Here is a 22,127-nt window from a genome sequence, read left to right on the forward strand (position 1 = left end):
TGGCGAGCTATTGCAGAACATGCGAATCTACTGCGACTGATGCCACGAACAGATGTACACTGGGTAAGTGACATTTTCATTTCTTAGTTTATTTTAAGAACCACAGGTTCAAATTCTACATGTAATACTTTGCATGAAAGGTATTGCAGGTAAGTACTTTAGGAACTTTGAATAATCACAATAGCATATATACTTTTCAAATAAAACACATATAGCTATTTTAAAACTAGACACAGTTCAATTTTCACAGTTCCTAGGGGAGGTAAGTAATTGTTAGTTCTTGCAGGTAAGTAAACCACCTACGGGGTTCAAATTTGGGTCCAAGGTAGCCCACCGTTGGGGGTTCAGAGCAACCCCAAAGTTACCACACCAGCAGCTCAGGGCCGGTGAGGTGCAGAGTTCAAAGTGGTGCCCAAAACACATAGGCTTCAATGGAGAAGGGGGTGCCCCGGTTCCAGTCTGCCAGCAGGTAAGTACCTGCGTCTTCGGAGGGCAGACCAGGGGGTTTTTGTAGGGCACCGGGGGGGGGGGGGGGGGGGGACACAAGTCCACACAGAAAGTACACCCTCAGCAGCGCGGGGCGGCCGGGTGCAGTGTGCAAACAAGCGTTGGGTTGTCAATGGGAGACCAAGGGGTCTCTTCAGCGGTGCAGGCAGGCAAGGGGGGGGACCTCCTCGGGGTAGCCACCACCTGGGCAAGGGGGAGAGGGCCTCCTGGGGGTCACTCCTGCACTGGAGTTCTGATCCTTCAGGTGCTGGGGGCTGCGGGTGCAGGGTCTCTTCCAGCCATCGGGATTTTAGAGTCAGGCAGTCGCGGTCAGGGGGAGCCTCGGGATTCCCTCTGCAGGCGTCGCTGTGGGGGCTCAGGGGGGACAACTTTGGTTACTCACGGTCTCGGAGTCGCCAGAGGGTCCTCCCTGAGGTGTTGGTTCTCCACCAGTCGAGTCGGGGTCGCCGGGTGCAGTGTTGCAAGTCTCACGCTTCTTGCGGGGATTGCAGGGGTCTTTAAATCTGCTCCTCTGAAACAAAGTTGCAGTCTTTTTGGAACAGGGCCGCTGTCCTCAGGAGTTTCTTGTTCCTCTTGAAGCAGGGCAGTCCTCTGAGGATTCAGAGGTCGCTGGTCCTGGGGAAAGCGTCGCTGGAGCAGGTTTCTTTAGAAGGCAGGAGACAGGCCGGTAGGACTGGGGCCAAAGCAGTTGGTGTCTTCTTTCTTCTTCTGCAGGGGTTTTTCAGCTCAGCAGTCCTCTTCTTCTGTAAGTTGCAGGAATCTAAATTCTTAGGTTCAGGGAAGCCCTTAAATACTAAATTTAAGGGCGTGTTTAGGTCTGGGGGGTTAGTAGCCAATGGCTACTAGCCCTGAGGGTGGGTACACCCTCTTTGTGCCTCCTCCCAAGGGGATGGGGTCACAATCCTATCCCTATTGGGGGAATCCTCCATCTGCAAGATGGAGGATTTCTAAAAGTTAGTCACTTCAGCTCAGGACACCTTAGGGGCTGTCCTGACTGGCCAGTGACTCCTCCTTGTTATTCTCATTCTTTTCTCCGGCCTTGCTGCCAAAAGTGGGGCCGTGGCCGGAGGGGGCGGGCAACTCCACTAGCTGGAGTGCCCTGCGGTGCTGGAACAAAGGGGGTGAGCCTGTGAGGCTCACCGCCAGGTGTTACAGCTCCTGCCTGGGGGAGGGGTTAGCATCTCCACCCAGTGCAGGCTTTGTTACTGGCCTCAGAGTGACAAAGGCACTCTCCCCATGGGGCCAGCAACATGTCTCGAGTGTGGCAGGCTGCTAGAACTGGTCAGCCTACACAGGTAGTTGGTTAAAGTTTCAGGGGGCACCTCTAAGGTGCCCTCTGGGGTGTATTTTACAATAAAATGTACACTGGCATCAGTGTGCATTTATTGTGCTGAGAAATTTTATACCAAACTTCCCAGTTTTCAGTGTAGCCATTATGGTGCTGTGGAGTTCGTGTTTGACAGACTCCCAGACCATATACTCTTATGGCTACCCTGCACTTACAATGTCTAAGGTTTGGCTTAGACACTGTAGGGGCACAGTGCTCATGCACTGGTGCCCTCACCTATGGTATAGTGCACCCTGCCTTAGGGCTGTAAGGCCTGCTAGAGGGGTGACTTATCTATACTGCATAGGCAGTGTGAGGTTGGCATGGCACCCTGAGGGAGTGCCATGTCGACTTACTCGTTTTGTCCTCACCTTCACACACAAGCTGGCAAGCAGTGTGTCTGTGCTGAGTGAGGGGTCCCCAGGGTGGCATAAGATATGCTGCAGCCCTTAGAAACCTTCCCTGGCATCAGGGCCCTTGGTACCAGTTACAAGGGACTTACCTGGATGCCAGGGTGTGCCAATTGTGGATACAAAAGTACAGGTTAGGGAAAGAACACTGGTGCTGGGGCCTGGTTAGCAGGCCTCAGCACCCTTTCAATTCAAAACATAGCATCAGCAAAGGCAAAAAGTCAGGGGGTAACCATGCCAAGGAGGCATTTCCTTACAACCATGCTAAAGAAGAAGCTACTTTCCTACAGGTACTCTCTGCCCAGGCTTTGGAGAGTAAAGAGGCAGCGTCTGCAGAACTTCCTGGGACCTTCCAATGTTCCTTGTAACCCGCCACACCATCAGCCGGAGTGAACCTGAGAGAATGTGGGGACGATAATTCCCTTGGGGACCCCAGAGCAAAGCTTGAGGTAAGAGTAGAGGGATTGGAAAATCCCAAGAAAGTTCGATCTGTACTGGAAACCAGACTTGAGACCTCCAAATCGGAGTGACTACTACCAGCTTTGCCTGTTGTCTTCGACCTTGAGTTGATCTTGTTATTGCAAACGGAGGGAACACAAGCCCCCTCTCGAAGCTCCAATCTTGGAGAAACTCATCGACCGTCGCTGCCCCGGGATCCAGACACCAGCTGCAATATCTCTTGCTGGTAGTCCAGACGTGAGTCAAAGATGTTGATTGAGAACGGACCCCAACGATTTCTGGATCGCCCGAAAAACTGTTGTTTGGAGCTTCCAAAGACTGTTGTCCTTCCAATGACTGGAGTGCAAATGTGTGAGCTGGTTGGAAACCCCTGGGAGATGCTCTACCGTCAACAAAATCTGGTTGCTCAGACAGAATTCCCAAAGATCCTGAGCCAAGTCTGGAAGAGTTTTTGATTTCGTCCCACCCAGATGGTTGAAATAGCAGACCATGACTACGTTGTCCTTCTTGAGCATAACACAGCTTTGGGCCTTGTCCTTGGTCCAGCACACTACTGCGAAGGAACCTGCCATCAACTCCAGGCAATTTATTTGCAGACCTTGCTCTTCGAAGACCATTTCCCTCCTGTGGAAAATTCCCCACAGCGAGCTTCACTGCCTGAACCGCTGGCGTCTGGCTTTATCACCATATCAGGTTTAGAGCTGAGTTTGCCAAGACCATTCCATGCCTCCATTTGTGCGACCCACCATTGGATCTCCTCCTTCGCTTCGTCTGACAGAGGGACAAGTTGGGAATACAACAAGGCTTTGTGAGGATGAACTGACTGTAAGCGTTGCAAGTCCTGATAGTGCAGGGGCCCTGGGAAGATGTCCTGAATCGAAGGAAGAGAGCAGACACGCCATTCTGACTAGCTGGTGCAAAGAGAACATGGGTTTTGACAAAGTGCGCCTGAGTTTGTTTTTGATCTTGGAAAGCTTGGTCGCGTGAAGACATAGTGGCATTGGTTGAATCCAACATAAACCCCAGGAAACGTGTTCTGGGACGGGATAAGTATTGACTTTGTTAATTGATCACAGATCGTGAGGATTTTAACAAGTCAATGGTAGTCTGCAATTGAGAAGATGGTTGAATAGGGTATTTATTCAAGAGCAGTATGTTGTCCAAATAAACGATTAATCTGATCTCCAATGCCCGGAGATGTTCCACCATTACCTCATCACCGTAGTGAAACACCACGGAGCAGAAGGTAGACCAAAAGGAAGGGAGAGAAATTCGAAGATCTGAGACCGCTATTGAAACTGGAGGAAACCTCTGTGAAGTGAAAATATCGGTACTGTGAGATACGCATCTTTGAGGTCCAATCGGACTATCAAATCCTTAGCCTGCCACAGGTCCCTGAGAAGATGGATTTCGTCCATCTTGAAATGGCGGTATACCAGCCATCTGTTGAATTCCCACAGATTGATCAAGGGCCAGTAACCTCTACCAAGAATATGTTGCTGCTGAAACCCCTGTGGTGACGCTGCATTGGCTCAATTGCTTCCCTCTGCAAAAGGCTGGAGATTTCCCCATCCACCAATTACATTTGACTGAGATTGAAACGGGGCTTGGGATGGAAGGGTTCGGACTGGGACTCGTAAAACTCTATATGAAACCCTCAGATTGTCTGTAATATCAAGTATCTGAGGTTAGAGACTCCCACCTGCAGGAGAAGAGACCTAGTCAGCCCCCTATCAAGATCTCCTCCAATTCCTGAACACTCATCTTGTGGAGAAGTGTTCGCACCATTGCCTCTTCCTCTGGCCCCTCACCTGCAGGGGTAGGCTCTTGTTAGGTAGAAGGTTCCAAACTTGGACTCATCTTGCCACTGACCCCTGCGGGATTAATCACCTTTGTACAAGGCTTGATGGTAAGCATGGCTGGTCGAGTGCCCCCTGCCACGACTGGCTCCGGCAAAACCATGGGAGGTGAAAAAGTTGACAAATTTGCTCAACTCCTTTACAAAAGGATCACCAAAAAGATTGCCCTGTGCAATAGGGCCTGCCTCTGAAGTAGAGCTTTCCCCCCAGTTTCCCAAGAAGATGATTGCTCTCTGAGCCCAACTAGAATGAGCATCTGGGGAGAATAGGATGCAGGTGGCTTTGGCATGGCATCCTCCGTCCATGTCAAGGATTTTTGCTAACAGGCCAATAATGTCCAGCAGTTTATCCTGGCATGCCGTCGGGACCGGTCAATGCCTTTCTTCGGATCCCTGGTAAATTTTGCCAGAAAGGTCACCATTTTTGCATTTAACTCTGGTGTGAGAGCTTCTGTTCCTTCCAGGACTAGTCTGGGGAATTCTGCTTTTAGGCAGGTCCAAACCGCCTTTATCTAGAGGTTTACGCAGTCTAGCGGCTATGTAGGGGCATGGGTCCAATCCGCTGAGCGAGGATGTACCAGTTTATCCTGGTTTAGCAAATCTGAACCAGACTTTTGAGGTTCGGCACCAGGGCCAGTAGATTCTCCCCTCCCCACAAGGCTGCCACTGTCTGCTGGCGTCCCAATCCCTGTCTGAGGTATGGGGGGGGGGGAAGCGTGGGGTGAATCATCAAGATCTCCAGTGTTTAGGTAGTTAGAAACGTATAAGGGACCCTCCGCGTGATCTATACTGAGGGTAGCAGAGTTAGAAGCCTGGGAATCAATAAACGCCTTCTTCAGGGGCCAAAAGCATCCACATCAACCCCAATTTTGTCTCTGTCTTTGGGGTCCATGGCAGAAGGGGATGGTTGCCCTGGGGGTAAAAAGGCCAACAGCCCTTGCGTTTCTTCCCTCAAGTAGATGGGTTTTTGGCACTGGGCCTGAAGCTGTTGGATTTTTCTCTCCAGGAAGGCAACCACTTGATAGACCACTTTATAGATGGATACGTCCATTATTTGGCCAAAGTGTTCATCAATAGGCAGGTAAGTAAACTCCGCTTTCTCACAATAATCCCCCCAACTCCTCCATTCTGAGTCACCCAGGAAGACAAGGGAAAAATGTAAATAGGGGAATCCCCTGTGATATTATGTCCCTTACAGGATTCATTGATATGACCTCTGGGGTCTGGGACTAAGTCTCCCTTATGCTCTGAGGGATTGACGATCTGTTACGGTTCGTCCCAATTTAGCAGAAAACTGCCTACAATTGGAAGTATAATACAGCGCTTGGAGTGGTGGACTGGCTGCTGTTTTCCTTTCCCTGTCACTCGTGGAATATGTTGCTGTAAGGAAATGCCTCCTTGGCATGGTTGCCCCCTGACTTTTTGCCTTTGCTGATGCTATGTTTACAATTGAAAGTGTGCTGAGGCCTGCTAACCAGGCCCCAGCACCAGTGTTCTTTCCCTAACCTGTACTTTTGTATCCACAATTGGCAGACCCTGGCATCCAGATAAGTCCCTTGTAACTGGTACTTCAAGTACCAAGGGCCCTGATGCCAAGGAAGGTCTCTAAGGGCTGCAGCATGTCTTATGCCACCCTGGAGACCTCTCACTCAGCACAGACACACTGCTTGCCAGCTTGTGTGTGCTAGTGAGGACAAAACGAGTAAGTCGACATGGCACTCCCCTCAGGGTGCCATGCCAGCCTCTCACTGCCTATGCAGTATAGGTAAGACACCCCTCTAGCAGGCCTTACAGCCCTAAGGCAGGGTGCACTATACCATAGGTGAGGGTACCAGTGCATGAGCATGATACCCCTACAGTGTCTAAATAAAACCTTAGACATTGTAAGTGCAGGGTAGCCATAAGAGTATATGGTCTGGGAGTCTGTCAAACACGAACTCCACAGCACCATAATGGCTACACTGAAAACTGGGAAGTTTGGTATCAAACTTCTCAGCACAATAAATGCACACTGATGCCAGTATACATTTTATTGTAAAATACACCACAGAGGGCACCTTAGAGGTGCCCCCTGAAACTTAACCGACTATCTGTGTAGGCTGACTAGTTTTAGCAGCCTGCCACAAACCGAGACATGTTGCTGGCCCCATGGGGAGAGTGCCTTTGTCACTCTGAGGCCAGTAACAAAGCCTGCACTGGGTGGAGATGCTAACACCTCCCCCAGGCAGGAATTGTCACACCTGGCGGTGAGCCTCAAAGGCTCACCTCCTTTGTGCCAACCCAGCAGGACACTCCAGCTAGTGGAGTTGCCCGCCCCCTCCGGCCAGGCCCCACTTTTGGCGGCAAGGCCGGAGAAAATAATGAGAAAAACAAGGAGGAGTCACTGGCCAGTCAGGACAGCCCCTAAGGTGTCCTGAGCTGAGGTGACTCTGACTTTTAGAAATCCTCCATCTTGCAGATGGAGGATTCCCCCAATAGGGTTAGGATTGTGACCCCCTCCCCTTGGGAGGAGGCACAAAGAGGGTGTACCCACCCTCAGGGCTAGTAGCCATTGGCTACTAACCCCCCAGACCTAAACACGCCCTTAAATTTAGTATTTAAGGGCTACCCTGAACCCTAGAAAATTAGATTCCTGCAACTACAAGAAGAAGGACTGCCTAGCTGAAAAACCCCTGCAGAGGAAGACCAGAAGACGACAACTGCCTTGGCTCCAGAAACTCACCGGCCTGTCTCCTGCCTTCCAAAGATCCTGCTCCAGCGACGCCTTCCAAAGGGACCAGCGACCTCGACATCCTCTGAGGACTGCCCCTGCTTCGAAAAGACAAGAAACTCCCGAGGACAGCGGACCTGCTCCAAAGAAGAGCTGCAACTTTGTTTCCAGCAGCTTTAAAGAACCCTGCAAGCTCCCCGCAAGAAGCGTGAGACTTGCAACACTGCACCCGGCGACCCCGACTCGGCTGGTGGAGATCCGACGCCTCAGGAGGGACCCCAGGACTACTCTGATACTGTGAGTACCAAAACCTGTCCCCCCTGAGCCCCCACAGCGCCGCCTGCAGAGGGAATCCCGAGGCTTCCCCTGACCGCGACTCTTTGAACCTAAAGTCCCGACGCCTGGGAGAGACCCTGCACCCGCAGCCCCCAGGACCTGAAGGACCGGACTTTCACTGGAGAAGCGACCCCCAGGAGTCCCTCTCCCTCGCCCAAGTGGAGGTTTCCCCGAGGAATCCCCCCCTTGCCTGCCTGCAGCGCTGAAGAGATCCCGAGATCTCTCATAGACTAACATTGCGAACCCGACGCTCGTTTCTACACTGCACCCGGCCGCCCCCGCGCCGCTGAGGGTGAAATTTCTGTGTGGACTTGTGTCCCCCCCGGTGCCCTACAAAACCCCCCTGGTCTGCCCTCCGAAGACGCGGGTACTTACCTGCAAGCAGACCGGAACCGGGGCACCCCCTTCTCTCCATTCTAGCCTATGTGTTTTGGGCACCACTTTGAACTCTGCACCTGACCGGCCCTGAGCTGCTGGTGTGGTGACTTTGGGGTTGCTCTGAACCCCCAACGGTGGGCTACCTTGGACCAAGAACTGAACCCTGTAAGTGTCTTACTTACCTGGTAAAACTAACAAATACTTACCTCCCCTAGGAACAGTGAAAATTGCACTAAGTGTCCACTTTTAAAACAGCTATTTGTGAATAACTTGAAAAGTATACATGCAATTTTGATGATTTGAAGTTCCTAAAGTACTTACCTGCAATACCTTTCGAATGAGATATTACATGTAGAATTTGAACCTGTGGTTCTTAAAATAAACTAAGAAAAGATATTTTTCTATATAAAAACCTATTGGCTGGATTTGTCTCTGAGTGTGTGTACCTCATTTATTGTCTATGTGTATGTACAACAAATGCTTAACACTACTCCTTGGATAAGCCTACTGCTCGACCACACTACCACAAAATAGAGCATTAGTATTATCTATTTTTACCACTATTTTACCTCTAAGGGGAACCCTTGGACTCTGTGCATGCTATTCCTTACTTGGAAATAGCACATACAGAGCCAACTTCCTACATTGGTGGATCAGCGGTGGGGTACAAGACTTTGCATTTGCTGGACTACTCAGCCAATACCTGATCACACGACAAATTCCAAAATTGTCATTAGAAATTGATTTTTTGCAATTTGAAAAGTTTTCTAAATTCTTAAAAGACCTGCTAGGGCCTTGTGTTAGATCCTGTTTAGCATTTCTTTTAAAGTTTAAAAGTTTGGTAAAAGTTTGAATTAGATTCTAGAACCAGTTTTAGTTTCTTAAAAAGTATTCCAACTTTTAGAAGCATAATGTCTAGCACAGATGTGAATGTGGTGGAACTCGACACCACACCTTACCTCCATCTACAGATGAGAGAGCTAAGGTCACTCTGTAAACTAAAGAAAATAGCAATGGGCCCCAAACCTACCAAAGTACAGCTCCAGGAGCTTTTGGCAGAGTTTGAAAAGGCCAACCCCTCTGAGGATGGCAACTCAGAGGATGAAGATAGTGACTTGGAGGGAAATTCCCCCCCTCCAGTCCTACTTAGGGAGAGCAGGGCTTCTCAAGCCCTGACTCCACAAATAATAGTCAGAGATGCTGGCTCCCTCACAGGAGGGACCAACAACTCTGAAATCACTGAGGATAACCCCAGTGAAGAGGACATCCAGTTAGCCAGGATGGCCAAAAGATTGGCTTTGGAAAGACAGATCCTAGCCATAGAGAGGGAAAGACAAGAGATGGGCCTAGGACCCATCAATGGTGGCAGCAACATAAATAGGGTCAGAGATTCTCCTGACATGTTGAAAATCCCCAAAGGGATTGTAACTAAATATGAAGATGGTGATGACATCACCAAATGGTTCACAGCTTTTGAGAGGGCTTGTGTAACCAGAAAAGTGAACAGATCTCACTGGGGTGCTCTCCTTTGGGAAATGTTCACTGGAAAGTGTAGGGATAGACTCCTCACACTCTCTGGAAAAGATGCAGAATCTTATGACCTCATGAAGGGTACCCTGATTGAGGGCTTTGGATTCTCCACTGAGGAGTACAGGATTAGGTTCAGGGGGGCTCAAAAATCCTCGAGCCAGACCTGGGTTGACTTTGTTGACTACTCAGTGAAAACACTAGATGGTTGGATTCAAGGCAGTGGTGTAAATAATTATGATGGGCTGTACAATTTATTTGTGAAAGAACACCTGTTAAGTAATTGTTTCAATGATAAACTGCATCAGCATCTGGTAGACCTAGGACCAATTTCTCCCCAAGAATTGGGAAAGAAGGCGGACCATTGGGTCAAGACAAGGGTGTCCAAGACTTCAACAGGGGGTGACCAAAAGAAAGGGGTCACAAAGACTCCCCAGCAGAAGGGTGATGAGACAACCAAAACTAAAAATAGTAAAGAGTCTTCTACAGGCCCCCAAAAACCTGCACAGGAGGGTGGGCCCAGAGCCTCTTCACAAAACAATGGGTACAAGGGTAAAAACTTTGATCCCAAAAAGGCCTGGTGTCATAGCTGTAAACAGCATGGACACCAAACTGGAGACAAGGCCTGTCCCAAGAAAAGTTCCACTCCAAACTCCAATCCAGGTAACACTGGAATGGCTAGTCTCCAAGTGGGATCGACAGTGTGCCCAGAGCAAATCAGGGTCCACACTGAAGCTACTCTAGTCTCTGAGGGTGGGGTGGATTTAGCCACACTAGCTGCCTGGCCGCCTAACATGCAAAAATACAGGCAGCAGCTCTTTATTAATGGGACAAGTGTAGAGGGCCTGAGGGATACAGGTGCCAGTGTCACCATGGTGACAGAGAAACTGGTTTCCCCTGGCCAATACCTGACTGGAAAAACTTATACAGTCACCAATGCTGACAATCAAACTAAAGCACATCCCATGGCAATGGTAACTTTAGAATGGGGAGGGGTCAATGGCCTGAAGCAGGTGGTGGTCTCCTCAAATATCCCAGTGGACTGTCTGCTTGGAAATGACCTGGAGTCCTCAGCATGGGCTGAGGTAGAGCTAAAAACCCATGCAGCAATGCTGGGTATCCCTGAACTGGTGTGTGTGAAAACAAGAGCACAGTGCAAGGCACAGGGTGAAAAAGTAGAGCTGGAGTCTGGAAAAATGGCCCAGCCTACCAAGAGAACAGGAAAGTCGGTTGGGAAACCAACTGCAACACAGCAAAAGAAAGGGAACCTCTCTTCTCAGGAAGAAGTTCTGCCCTCTGAGGGAACTGAGCCTTTGGAGCTTGAACCTTATCAGGTTGAGCTCTTAGGCCCAGGGGGACCCTCAAGGGAAGAGCTGTGTAAGGGACAAGAAACCTGTCCCTCTCTTGAAGGCCTTAGGCAGCAAGCTGCTGAAGAGTCCAAAGGCAAGAAAAATGGAACACATAGGGTCTATTGGGAAGATGGGCTCCTGTACACTGAGGCCAGAGACCCCAAACCTGGTGCCACTAGGAGAGTGGTAGTGCCTCAGCTGTTCAGGGAGTTCATCCTAACATTGGCCCATGACATTCCCCTTGCTGGACATTTGGGACAAACCAAGACGTGGGAGAGGTTAGTCAACCACTTCTACTGGCCCAATATGTCCAACATGGTTAAGGAGTTTTGCCTCTCCTGCCCCACCTGTCAAGCCAGTGGTAAGACAGGTGGGCATCCAAAGGCCCCCCTCATTCCACTTCCAGTGGTGGGGGTGCCCTTTGAAAGAGTGGGTGTGGACATAGTTGGTCCACTAGAACCTCCCACAGCCTCAGGAAATATGTATATCCTGGTAGTAGTGGATCATGCTACCAGGTATCCTGAAGCTATTCCCCTTAGGTCGACTACTGCCCCTGCAGTAGCCAAGGCCCTCATTGGTATCTTTACCAGAGTGGGTTTCCCTAAGGAGGTGGTGTCTGACAGAGGTACCAACTTCATGTCAGCATACCTAAAGCACATGTGGAATGAGTGTGGAGTGACTTATAAATTCACTACACCTTACCATCCACAAACTAATGGCTTAGTTGAGAGATTCAACAAGACATTAAAGGGCATGATCATGGGGCTCCCAGAAAAACTCAAAAGGAGATGGGATGTCCTCCTGCCATGTCTGCTTTTCGCTTACAGGGAGGTACCACAGAAGGGAGTAGGGTTCTCACCCTTTGAACTTCTGTTTGGTCATCCTGTAAGGGGACCACTTGCCCTTGTTAAAGAAGGCTGGGAGAGACCTCTCCATGAGCCTAAACAGGACATAGTGGACTATGTACTTGGCCTTCGCTCTAGAATGGCAGAGTACATGGAAAAGGCAACCAAAAACCTTGAGGCCAGCCAACAACTCCAGAAGTTTTGGTATGACCAAAAGGCTGCACTGGTTGAGTTCCAACCAGGGCAGAAAGTCTGGGTTCTGGAGCCTGTGGCTCCCAGGGCACTCCAGGACAAATGGAGTGGCCCTTACCCAGTGCTAGAGAGGAAGAGTCAGGTCACCTACCTGGTGGACCTGGGCACAAGCAGGAGCCCCAAGAGGGTGATCCATGTGAACCGCCTTAAGCTCTTCCATGACAGGGCTGATGTGAATCTGTTAATGGTAACAGATGAGGATCAGGAGGCAGAGAGTGAACCTCTCCCTGATCTTCTGTCATCAGACCCAAAAGATGGCACAGTAGATGGAGTGATCTACTCAGACACCCTCTCTGGCCAACAGCAGGCTGATTGTAGGAGAGTCCTACAACAGTTTCCTGAGCTTTTCTCCCTAACCCCTGGTCAGACACACCTGTGTACCCATGATGTGGACACAGGAGACAGCATGCCTGTCAAGAACAAAATCTTCAGACAGTCTGACCATGTTAAGGAAAGCATCAAGATGGAAGTCCACAAGATGCTGGAATTGGGAGTGATTGAGCGCTCTGACAGCCCCTGGGCTAGCCCAGTGGTCTTAGTCCCCAAACCTCACACCAAAGATGGAAAGAAAGAGATGAGGTTTTGTGTGGACTACAGAGGGCTCAACTCTGTCACCAAGACAGATGCCCATCCAATTCCAAGAGCTGATGAGCTCATTGACAAATTAGGTGCGGCCAAATTTCTAAGTACCTTTGACTTGACAGCAGGGTACTGGCAAATAAAAATGGCACCTGGAGCAAAAGAAAAGACAGCATTCTCCACACCTGATGGGCATTATCAGTTTACTGTTATGCCCTTTGGTTTAAAGAATGCCCCTGCCACCTTCCAAAGGTTGGTGAATCAAGTCCTTGCTGGCTTGGAGTCCTTTAGCACAGCTTATCTTGATGATATTGCTGTCTTTAGCTCCACCTGGCAGGATCACCTGGTCCACCTGAGGAAGGTTTTGAAGGCTCTGCAATCTGCAGGCCTCTCTATCAAGGCATCCAAATGCCAGATAGGGCAGGGAACTGTGGTTTACTTGGGACACCTTGTAGGTGGAGGCCAAGTTCAGCCACTCCAACCCAAGATCCAGACTATTCTGGACTGGGTAGCTCCAAAAACCCAGACTCAAGTCAGGGCATTCCTTGGCTTGACTGGGTATTACAGGAGGTTTGTGAAGGGATATGGATCCATTGTGACAGCCCTCACTGAACTCACCTCCAAGAAAATGCCCAAGAAAGTAAACTGGACTGTGGACTGCCAACAGGCCTTTGACACCCTGAAACAGGCAATGTGCTCAGCACCAGTTCTCAAAGCTCCAGATTATTCTAAGCAGTTCATTGTGCAGACTGATGCCTCTGAACATGGGATAGGGGCAGTTTTGTCCCAAACAAATGATGATGGCCTTGACCAGCCTGTTGCTTTCATTAGCAGGAGGTTACTCCCCAGGGAGCAGCGTTGGAGTGCCATTGAGAGGGAGGCCTTTGCTGTGGTTTGGTCCCTGAAGAAGCTGAGACCATACCTCTTTGGGACTCACTTCCTAGTTCAAACCGACCACAGACCTCTCAAATGGCTGATGCAAATGAAAGGTGAAAATCCTAAACTGTTGAGGTGGTCCATCTCCCTACAGGGAATGGACTTTATAGTGGAACACAGACCTGGGACTGCCCATGCCAATGCAGATGGCCTTTCCAGGTTCTTCCACTTAGAAAATGAAGACTCTCTTGGGAAAGGTTAGTCTCATCCTCTTTCGTTTGGGGGGGGGTTGTGTAAGGAAATGCCTCCTTGGCATGGTTGCCCCCTGACTTTTTGCCTTTGCTGATGCTATGTTTACAATTGAAAGTGTGCTGAGGCCTGCTAACCAGGCCCCAGCACCAGTGTTCTTTCCCTAACCTGTACTTTTGTATCCACAATTGGCAGACCCTGGCATCCAGATAAGTCCCTTGTAACTGGTACTTCAAGTACCAAGGGCCCTGATGCCAAGGAAGGTCTCTAAGGGCTGCAGCATGTCTTATGCCACCCTGGAGACCTCTCACTCAGCACAGACACACTGCTTGCCAGCTTGTGTGTGCTAGTGAGGACAAAACGAGTAAGTCGACATGGCACTCCCCTCAGGGTGCCATGCCAGCCTCTCACTGCCTATGCAGTATAGGTAAGACACCCCTCTAGCAGGCCTTACAGCCCTAAGGCAGGGTGCACTATACCATAGGTGAGGGTACCAGTGCATGAGCATGATACCCCTACAGTGTCTAAATAAAACCTTAGACATTGTAAGTGCAGGGTAGCCATAAGAGTATATGGTCTGGGAGTCTGTCAAACACGAACTCCACAGCACCATAATGGCTACACTGAAAACTGGGAAGTTTGGTATCAAACTTCTCAGCACAATAAATGCACACTGATGCCAGTATACATTTTATTGTAAAATACACCACAGAGGGCACCTTAGAGGTGCCCCCTGAAACTTAACCGACTATCTGTGTAGGCTGACTAGTTTTAGCAGCCTGCCACAAACCGAGACATGTTGCTGGCCCCATGGGGAGAGTGCCTTTGTCACTCTGAGGCCAGTAACAAAGCCTGCACTGGGTGGAGATGCTAACACCTCCCCCAGGCAGGAATTGTCACACCTGGCGGTGAGCCTCAAAGGCTCACCTCCTTTGTGCCAACCCAGCAGGACACTCCAGCTAGTGGAGTTGCCCGCCCCCTCCGGCCAGGCCCCACTTTTGGCGGCAAGGCCGGAGAAAATAATGAGAAAAACAAGGAGGAGTCACTGGCCAGTCAGGACAGCCCCTAAGGTGTCCTGAGCTGAGGTGACTCTGACTTTTAGAAATCCTCCATCTTGCAGATGGAGGATTCCCCCAATAGGGTTAGGATTGTGACCCCCTCCCCTTGGGAGGAGGCACAAAGAGGGTGTACCCACCCTCAGGGCTAGTAGCCATTGGCTACTAACCCCCCAGACCTAAACACGCCCTTAAATTTAGTATTTAAGGGCTACCCTGAACCCTAGAAAATTAGATTCCTGCAACTACAAGAAGAAGGACTGCCTAGCTGAAAAACCCCTGCAGAGGAAGACCAGAAGACGACAACTGCCTTGGCTCCAGAAACTCACCGGCCTGTCTCCTGCCTTCCAAAGATCCTGCTCCAGCGACGCCTTCCAAAGGGACCAGCGACCTCGACATCCTCTGAGGACTGCCCCTGCTTCGAAAAGACAAGAAACTCCCGAGGACAGCGGACCTGCTCCAAAGAAGAGCTGCAACTTTGTTTCCAGCAGCTTTAAAGAACCCTGCAAGCTCCCCGCAAGAAGCGTGAGACTTGCAACACTGCACCCGGCGACCCCGACTCGGCTGGTGGAGATCCGACGCCTCAGGAGGGACCCCAGGACTACTCTGATACTGTGAGTACCAAAACCTGTCCCCCCTGAGCCCCCACAGCGCCGCCTGCAGAGGGAATCCCGAGGCTTCCCCTGACCGCGACTCTTTGAACCTAAAGTCCCGACGCCTGGGAGAGACCCTGCACCCGCAGCCCCCAGGACCTGAAGGACCGGACTTTCACTGGAGAAGCGACCCCCAGGAGTCCCTCTCCCTCGCCCAAGTGGAGGTTTCCCCGAGGAATCCCCCCCTTGCCTGCCTGCAGCGCTGAAGAGATCCCGAGATCTCTCATAGACTAACATTGCGAACCCGACGCTCGTTTCTACGCTGCACCCGGCCGCCCCCGCGCCGCTGAGGGTGAAATTTCTGTGTGGACTTGTGTCCCCCCCGGTGCCCTACAAAACCCCCCTGGTCTGCCCTCCGAAGACGCGGGTACTTACCTGCAAGCAGACCGGAACCGGGGCACCCCCTTCTCTCCATTCTAGCCTATGTGTTTTGGGCACCACTTTGAACTCTGCACCTGACCGGCCCTGAGCTGCTGGTGTGGTGACTTTGGGGTTGCTCTGAACCCCCAACGGTGGGCTACCTTGGACCAAGAACTGAACCCTGTAAGTGTCTTACTTACCTGGTAAAACTAACAAATACTTACCTCCCCTAGGAACTGTGAAAATTGCACTAAGTGTCCACTTTTAAAACAGCTATTTGTGAATAACTTGAAAAGTATACATGCAATTTTGATGATTTGAAGTTCCTAAAGTACTTACCTGCAATACCTTTCGAATGAGATATTACATGTAGAATTTGAACCTGTGGTTCTTAAAATAAACTAAGAAAAGATATTTTTCTATATAAAAACCTATTGGCTGGATTTGTCTCTGAGTGTGTGTACCTCATTTATTGTCTATGTGTATGTACAACAAATGCTTAACACTACTCCTTGGATAAGCCTACTGCTCGACCACACTACCACAAAATAGAGCATTAGTATTATCTATTTTTACCACTATTTTACCTCTAAGGGGAACCCTTGGACTCTGTGCATGCTATTCCTTACTTGGAAATAGCACATACAGAGCCAACTTCCTACAGTTGCTTATTGTAGTTGCGTTCTTTTAGTGGCTGCTGGAGTGAAATAAAGGCTAATTATCATCTCCGATCCTGACATAGAATCATAAAGGTCATTCATAAAAGAGATAGTACAGCGTGCCGCAATCAGAATTGTGCCTTTGTCTTTTTTTGGTCAGTTTACAGTAATGCTAAATAATGCCCAGAGATTGTGGGTGTCCCATATGTGCCTTCAAAAATATGGTGACCTTAGGCTTACTATCATCGCTGTCTCCATCAGCTAATATGAGTGTGATGCAGGAGTTCCCATCCAAAATTAATAAGATTACTTCACTGTGGCGCCTGTTACCACGGACTCCCTGTGTCTATTGAACCCGGAGTCAAAAGAATGTGTGATGGTAAATTCACAATCTCAAATCCCAGTTGGGTCAATAAAGGCTTCCATCCTTTATACATGTATATAAAAAAAAAAAAACACATGGATTAAAAAAACTAAAGTATTATTTAGAGTAATTTCACATTAGGTGTAAAACACTACATAAAAAACAAGGTGCAGCTCAAAATTTGTAAAATAAATATTTTATTTTACAAACTGACATGACCCTCCACAGGACAATGAGGGTAAAATGAAAGGTCTGTATTCACAGGATTTGGGGCGGTTATGACAAGTCAACGATTGGGGGGGGGGGAGGAGACAGGGTTGGCGTTTGGGAGTAGGGCAGGACAGACCATTCAATTAACTCATGGTTTTAGGTAGGTAACACGTTTCTTTGTGCTGTTAAATTCTGCTGTGGCCTATTTGTTTTGGAATACACTCAGTAGATGTGTCTGCATCAGGGAAATAAAAAGATTGCACAACTAAGCTTGATTTTAAGTGCTTCAGATGGGCTTCTATGGCCACTGTTTCAGCAGAAGCATGGTAAGGAGTAAAATGCAGTTGGATTATTTTTTCCTACATGAGAGGTTCATTCTTTCTGTGACATTGAGAGACTTAGCTGAAATCTGCATTATCATTATTCTAGGGGTGATGCAGACCTCATTTTTTTCCCCGACTGAATGGGTTAGTGTGTGGCTTGGAATGGTGGTGTTGAAGTTTGAAAGTTTAAATACATTTGACAGAGCTCTAAACTGTTCTGAAAGATGCTGCTCTACCACTTTTCCACTACTGCTTTCCTCTGTGCAATTGGACTGAAAACAGATTATTGCAAACCTTTTAGTCTGTTTGGGCAATAGATTTCGATTATTTGCAGGTGTAGTAGTACTTAAGTGGACTGGTTGAATCATTTACTTCATTTTCGGTTTTTTTCACTAGCTTGACCTTATTTTCAGACCTTCCTTTCTGAGCACCAAATTTAATGTCATTCTAACTTGACCTTAGACTTTCCTTATAAGTATGATTTGATTAATTATGTATTTTAGAAAGTATTTTGTGTATGAGCATGATTGCCTTTGCAAATATAGAAATTACATTTTTTAAACCGCTAAAGTTTTGGGTTATTTTCAGATACTGGTAGCATTCACAAGTGTGGATTATTTTCACCACACCCTGCTATTGACTGCAGTTAACTCAAAACTTAGTGCAACTTAGTGCTATCTTGCTGGTTTCTATTGTTACACATTTCTTAGGTCTCCTATTTCCCTGAAATTCTTTTTTCAGTGATTCCACCAAGACTTAAATGTGCCTAATGCAGCATCCCTTTAGACATGCCTCATTAAAATCAAACATTCTGCTACCATATGCGTTTACTGCACAAACGCTGCTTTAAGTCCCATCTAGTTATTGTTCCAGTCTGGAAATCACTTAGTGTGTGGAATAAACCAGCTGACTTGCAGAAAATTCAGAGGGAGCCATTAGCAGATGTTGTGACAAGTATATGAAAACATTTAGTGGTAGATCCTAAAATATTCATTAAATGCTGCATCGGGGAATTAAATAATTAGTAGACATGATTGAAACACATGTATATATACAGTAGTGTAGGAGATAACTAATATTGCGCAAGAGTAAATCTTTGAAGCTGATTTTGCTTTATTCACTTGCCCCTGTACAGAAGTAGAAGGAATATTCTAGTCCTGGGATTAACTTGACACTTGAGGTATGTGGGTAGCAAAAGTTCGCTCCAAGAGGTCCTTGGGCAGCAGTCTGCCTCCCTACAGTGACCCCATTCTGCAGCATACTTTGAGAGCACCAATGCTACTGATTTGCCACTACAGCAATGTAAGGAGATGAAGATGGCTTTATCTACGACCTACTTTGCTCAGTGATGTAAGCCTTGTTTGAGGCATAGAGTTGTTTTAGTTTTGAATTCAAACGTTCTAATTCTTTTGTGTCAGCCCCCCCTATTTATGTTTCATGAATTTATGCCATCAGTTAAATGTCAGGGGACTGCTTGCCTTGAGTGCCTGTCCTCATTAACGCCTACAGTTGCTGGACCTGTTTTCCAACAGTGCCAGCTGGATCTGGAAGAGAGCGGGTCTCCTATCCTCAATCAGGGCACCACGTCCTCCCTAGGGAACGCAGAGTACCTGAAGGACCTCCACCTCGCGGGGTCAGAAGTTCCAGGGGCAGAGATGATCGCCAAAACAGAGGTAAGCAAACTAAAGTGTCTGATTTTATAATCTTTTCCCATTAGCACGTTCACGTGAAGACATTACATGCAAGACCATTAGAATGGCTTGCCAACTTTAATGCGCACCTCAGACCGAAATGCAAGATAGACCGAAGCAAGAATTCAGTGTTCGGAAAACAAATGGCATTTTGTGAAAAGGGGAGCCTGCAGAGAACAGATAGGATGGTGCTAAATTATCATGAACGGAAATGGATACATGCTTAGTATCCTTTTAGCTAATTATGACCTGGCAGAAATGGCATGTTATCACATACATTGTTTAGGCATGTGTAGACACTTTGATTGAGGTAAAAGTATCACCTCATTATCCTAAGCCAAAATGCTGCAATCTGATCGTTTCTTTTCTTAAGAGTTTTTAGAGATTGTTTGATTATCCCAGTCATAGATGTAAGAATTTCTTCAAACCATCCTCATTTCACAGGCTCAGTTACTTACTGTGTGATACTTTGAAATTCTTTGCAAACTTCTTAAAGATTCTTGGAGGGATTTACTGGTGGCCGGAGGGGTATGTTTATGCATTGCCATATTTCCTTTTCCTTAGTAGTTCTCACTTTTGCTGCAAAATTTGGTGTTTGAGCTGCAAGTGCTAAACTGTGATTAGCAGTCTCTTGTGATAATAATGGACAACTGTATTTCAAAAGTTACTTTTAGCCTCACAAGTGGAGGTTACAGATCTTGGTTAGTGTGTATGTGTGCATATTCTGGAGATAAGTTAAATCTTTAACCTGAACGTCGCTTTTAGGAAATCAAGAAAAATCTCCTTATTCACCTTTCGTACACACCACAGGAGTTTGGAGTTCTTTAAAGGTGTTTTCATATTGGATTATGGATTAGTAAGGCTATAACAGGCTGTTATTACTTAGTAATTGCTTACTATCAGCTGTATGTTGTTATGGGTCTGTGAAGAGCATACAGCCTTTTTGTTTTGTGCCATGTTTTTTTTTTTTTTTTTTTTTTTTGGGGGCTGGGTGACTTAAGGTAGCAGGCATCATTGTGCTGTTAGGAGGAATGCTTAGCCAGCTTTATCACTTGGAGCAGTGGTGAGTGCAAAATGGTGCTAAGGGTTGTGTTTGAATGTTTGACATGGATGTGTTTTGAGGTGTCGAGCATTTAGCACACACATTTAAACCTGTTTGCACTTCATAATGCTAGTTTGTATTTAATGTGTATTGGTGTTGATTGATGTATGATTTTGACTACATGTATGTATATTATGTGCTTCATTTAGGTTGAAACTCTTTGCCAGCTAGATTCTTAAAGCCATGTTGTGCACATTGTTATGCTTTTGGTTGTCTGTCTACAGTAGGTTCTGGAATTGTTTTTAATTGATCTGATAAGCCAGATTAATATCAATGTATGAGGTTAGGAATATATGGTTAGCATTAATATAAGCAGTATGTTCTTTCAGTTTGCTGCTGTTTTTAAGGAGTATATAAACGGGAAGTACACATCCTAAATTCATAGATACACAGATCTCATAGATTTGAAACCTTGATAAATATTGAATATTTGTATGGTATGCCCTTTCATGTGAGCGTTTGTACATGTCTTAGTCATTAATTAATCTTGTCTTCTGCTGCAGTGTTGCTAAGAACTGTCCTCTTCACACAGACTCATTTCACCAGCTGAAACAGTGGGTAAACCTTGGTGTCCTTAATGATTTAGTGGGGATCCTAGAGGATAACAGTTGTGAGTGTGTGGATATAGGTTATTGGAAGTTCGTACAGTAAAATGGTGGACTTGAGGAAGATGAGGCATGCTCTCTCTGTACATTTGGATAGGCAGAAACAATTGCAACTCATTACTTTTGACATTCTGTGTTTTTGCCCTATCCAGTAGCAGATGGCATAGCCTAAACATTCTGTAAGACATTCTCAGCCTTGATCTGAGTGCAGTAGCAGGTCAATAATCAAAGTATGCTTTCTGGGGATGCCAATTCCTTAAACCTTTCCAAGAGGTTTCCTTGATCTAAATCCCCTCTAATAAGATCACCTTGCACCACGTCTCTCTACTGTAAAAGCACTTTACCTGTACCACAAAGCTAACTGGCCTCACAGATATTTAATTTTCCATTCCATGCTTCTATCGGACCAGAAGCCAAACTGGGGTGTGTAGCCTCTGTGGTAAGGGCAACTCTAACCCACCTTAAAGTTGGCCAGCTGGGCAAAAGGTATTCATGACCGAATGACCAACACACCACCAGATTTTGATGCAATCGGATAAAACCCCCAACCTCATTTGGAATTCTTTCATATCTGATTGCTGCTCTTTCAGACCTTGAGCAGGGTTTATAACATAATAGTGAGTTTCAGGAAAGAAATTCTGACATGTGTAAAGCAAATGATCCTAAAAAGGAGAGGATGGCCCACAAGGATTAAGAGTGAAGTGAAATGATAAACTAGCATAATGCAAACCTATGCAGCGCTGACTGTCACAGCTTGAACAGCTATTGATGTAGCATTCTTATGCCTACTTCTGTTCACATAATCCTCACCTTTAGAACATTCCCAGGCAGCAGACGGAATCTGGAAATCTTAATCGATTGTGTGTGTGTGGCAGGTAGTGCTGCCTGATTCTGCGACAGCCTTGCAACACCCTGGAAACTGCACATTGATGTCAGTAACTTTCGATCTATGCCCTTTGTAGGAAGTTGGCCCTGTATACACTATTTCAAAGTAAGAAATATTGTGCACACAGTCCAAGGGATCCCCTTAGAGGTAAGATAGTGGCAAAATTAGGTAATTCTAATGCTCTATTTTGTGGTAGTGTAGTCGCAGTAGGCTTACCAGAGGGTAGTGTTAAGCATTTGTTGTACACACACAGGCAATAAATGAGGAACGCACACTCAAAGACTTACTTCAGGCCAATAGATTTTATATAGAAAAATATATTTATTTTAAGAACCACAGGTTCCAAATTGGAGTAAACACTTCAAATGCAAGGTACTTCACTTGGATACTTTAGGAACTTTGAATAAAAGGAATATCTTATACAGTCATTGTAAAAATGGCAATAAGCTATTTTGAAAGTGGACACAATGCAAAAATCAGCAGTTCCTTGGGGAGGTAAGTAAAGGTTAGATTAGGAGGTAAGTAAAACACTTACAAGTCTCAGTTCTGGGGTTCAA

The 22,127-nt window shown here is 47.2% G+C and overlaps 1 protein-coding gene across 8 annotated transcripts in view; it reads left to right on the plus strand.

The window, feature by feature from the left end:
• Nucleotides 1-22,127, plus strand: part of CPSF6 (cleavage and polyadenylation specific factor 6) — a 532,852-nt gene that overhangs the window by 295,581 nt on the left and 215,144 nt on the right. For 5 of the 8 annotated variants that reach the window (XM_069229589.1, XM_069229588.1, XM_069229583.1 and 2 more), the window contains exon 6: nt 18,819-18,959. The exons of the other annotated variants lie outside the window; for them this stretch is intronic. In XM_069229589.1, the coding sequence (XP_069085690.1) occupies nt 18,819-18,959 (141 nt within the window). The remainder of the gene's footprint in view (nt 1-18,818; nt 18,960-22,127) is intronic. 8 annotated transcript variants of the gene reach the window in all.

The sequence above is a fragment of the Pleurodeles waltl genome, chromosome 4_1 (genome assembly GCF_031143425.1).
Source record: "Pleurodeles waltl isolate 20211129_DDA chromosome 4_1, aPleWal1.hap1.20221129, whole genome shotgun sequence".
Lineage (NCBI taxonomy): Eukaryota > Metazoa > Chordata > Amphibia > Caudata > Salamandridae > Pleurodeles > Pleurodeles waltl.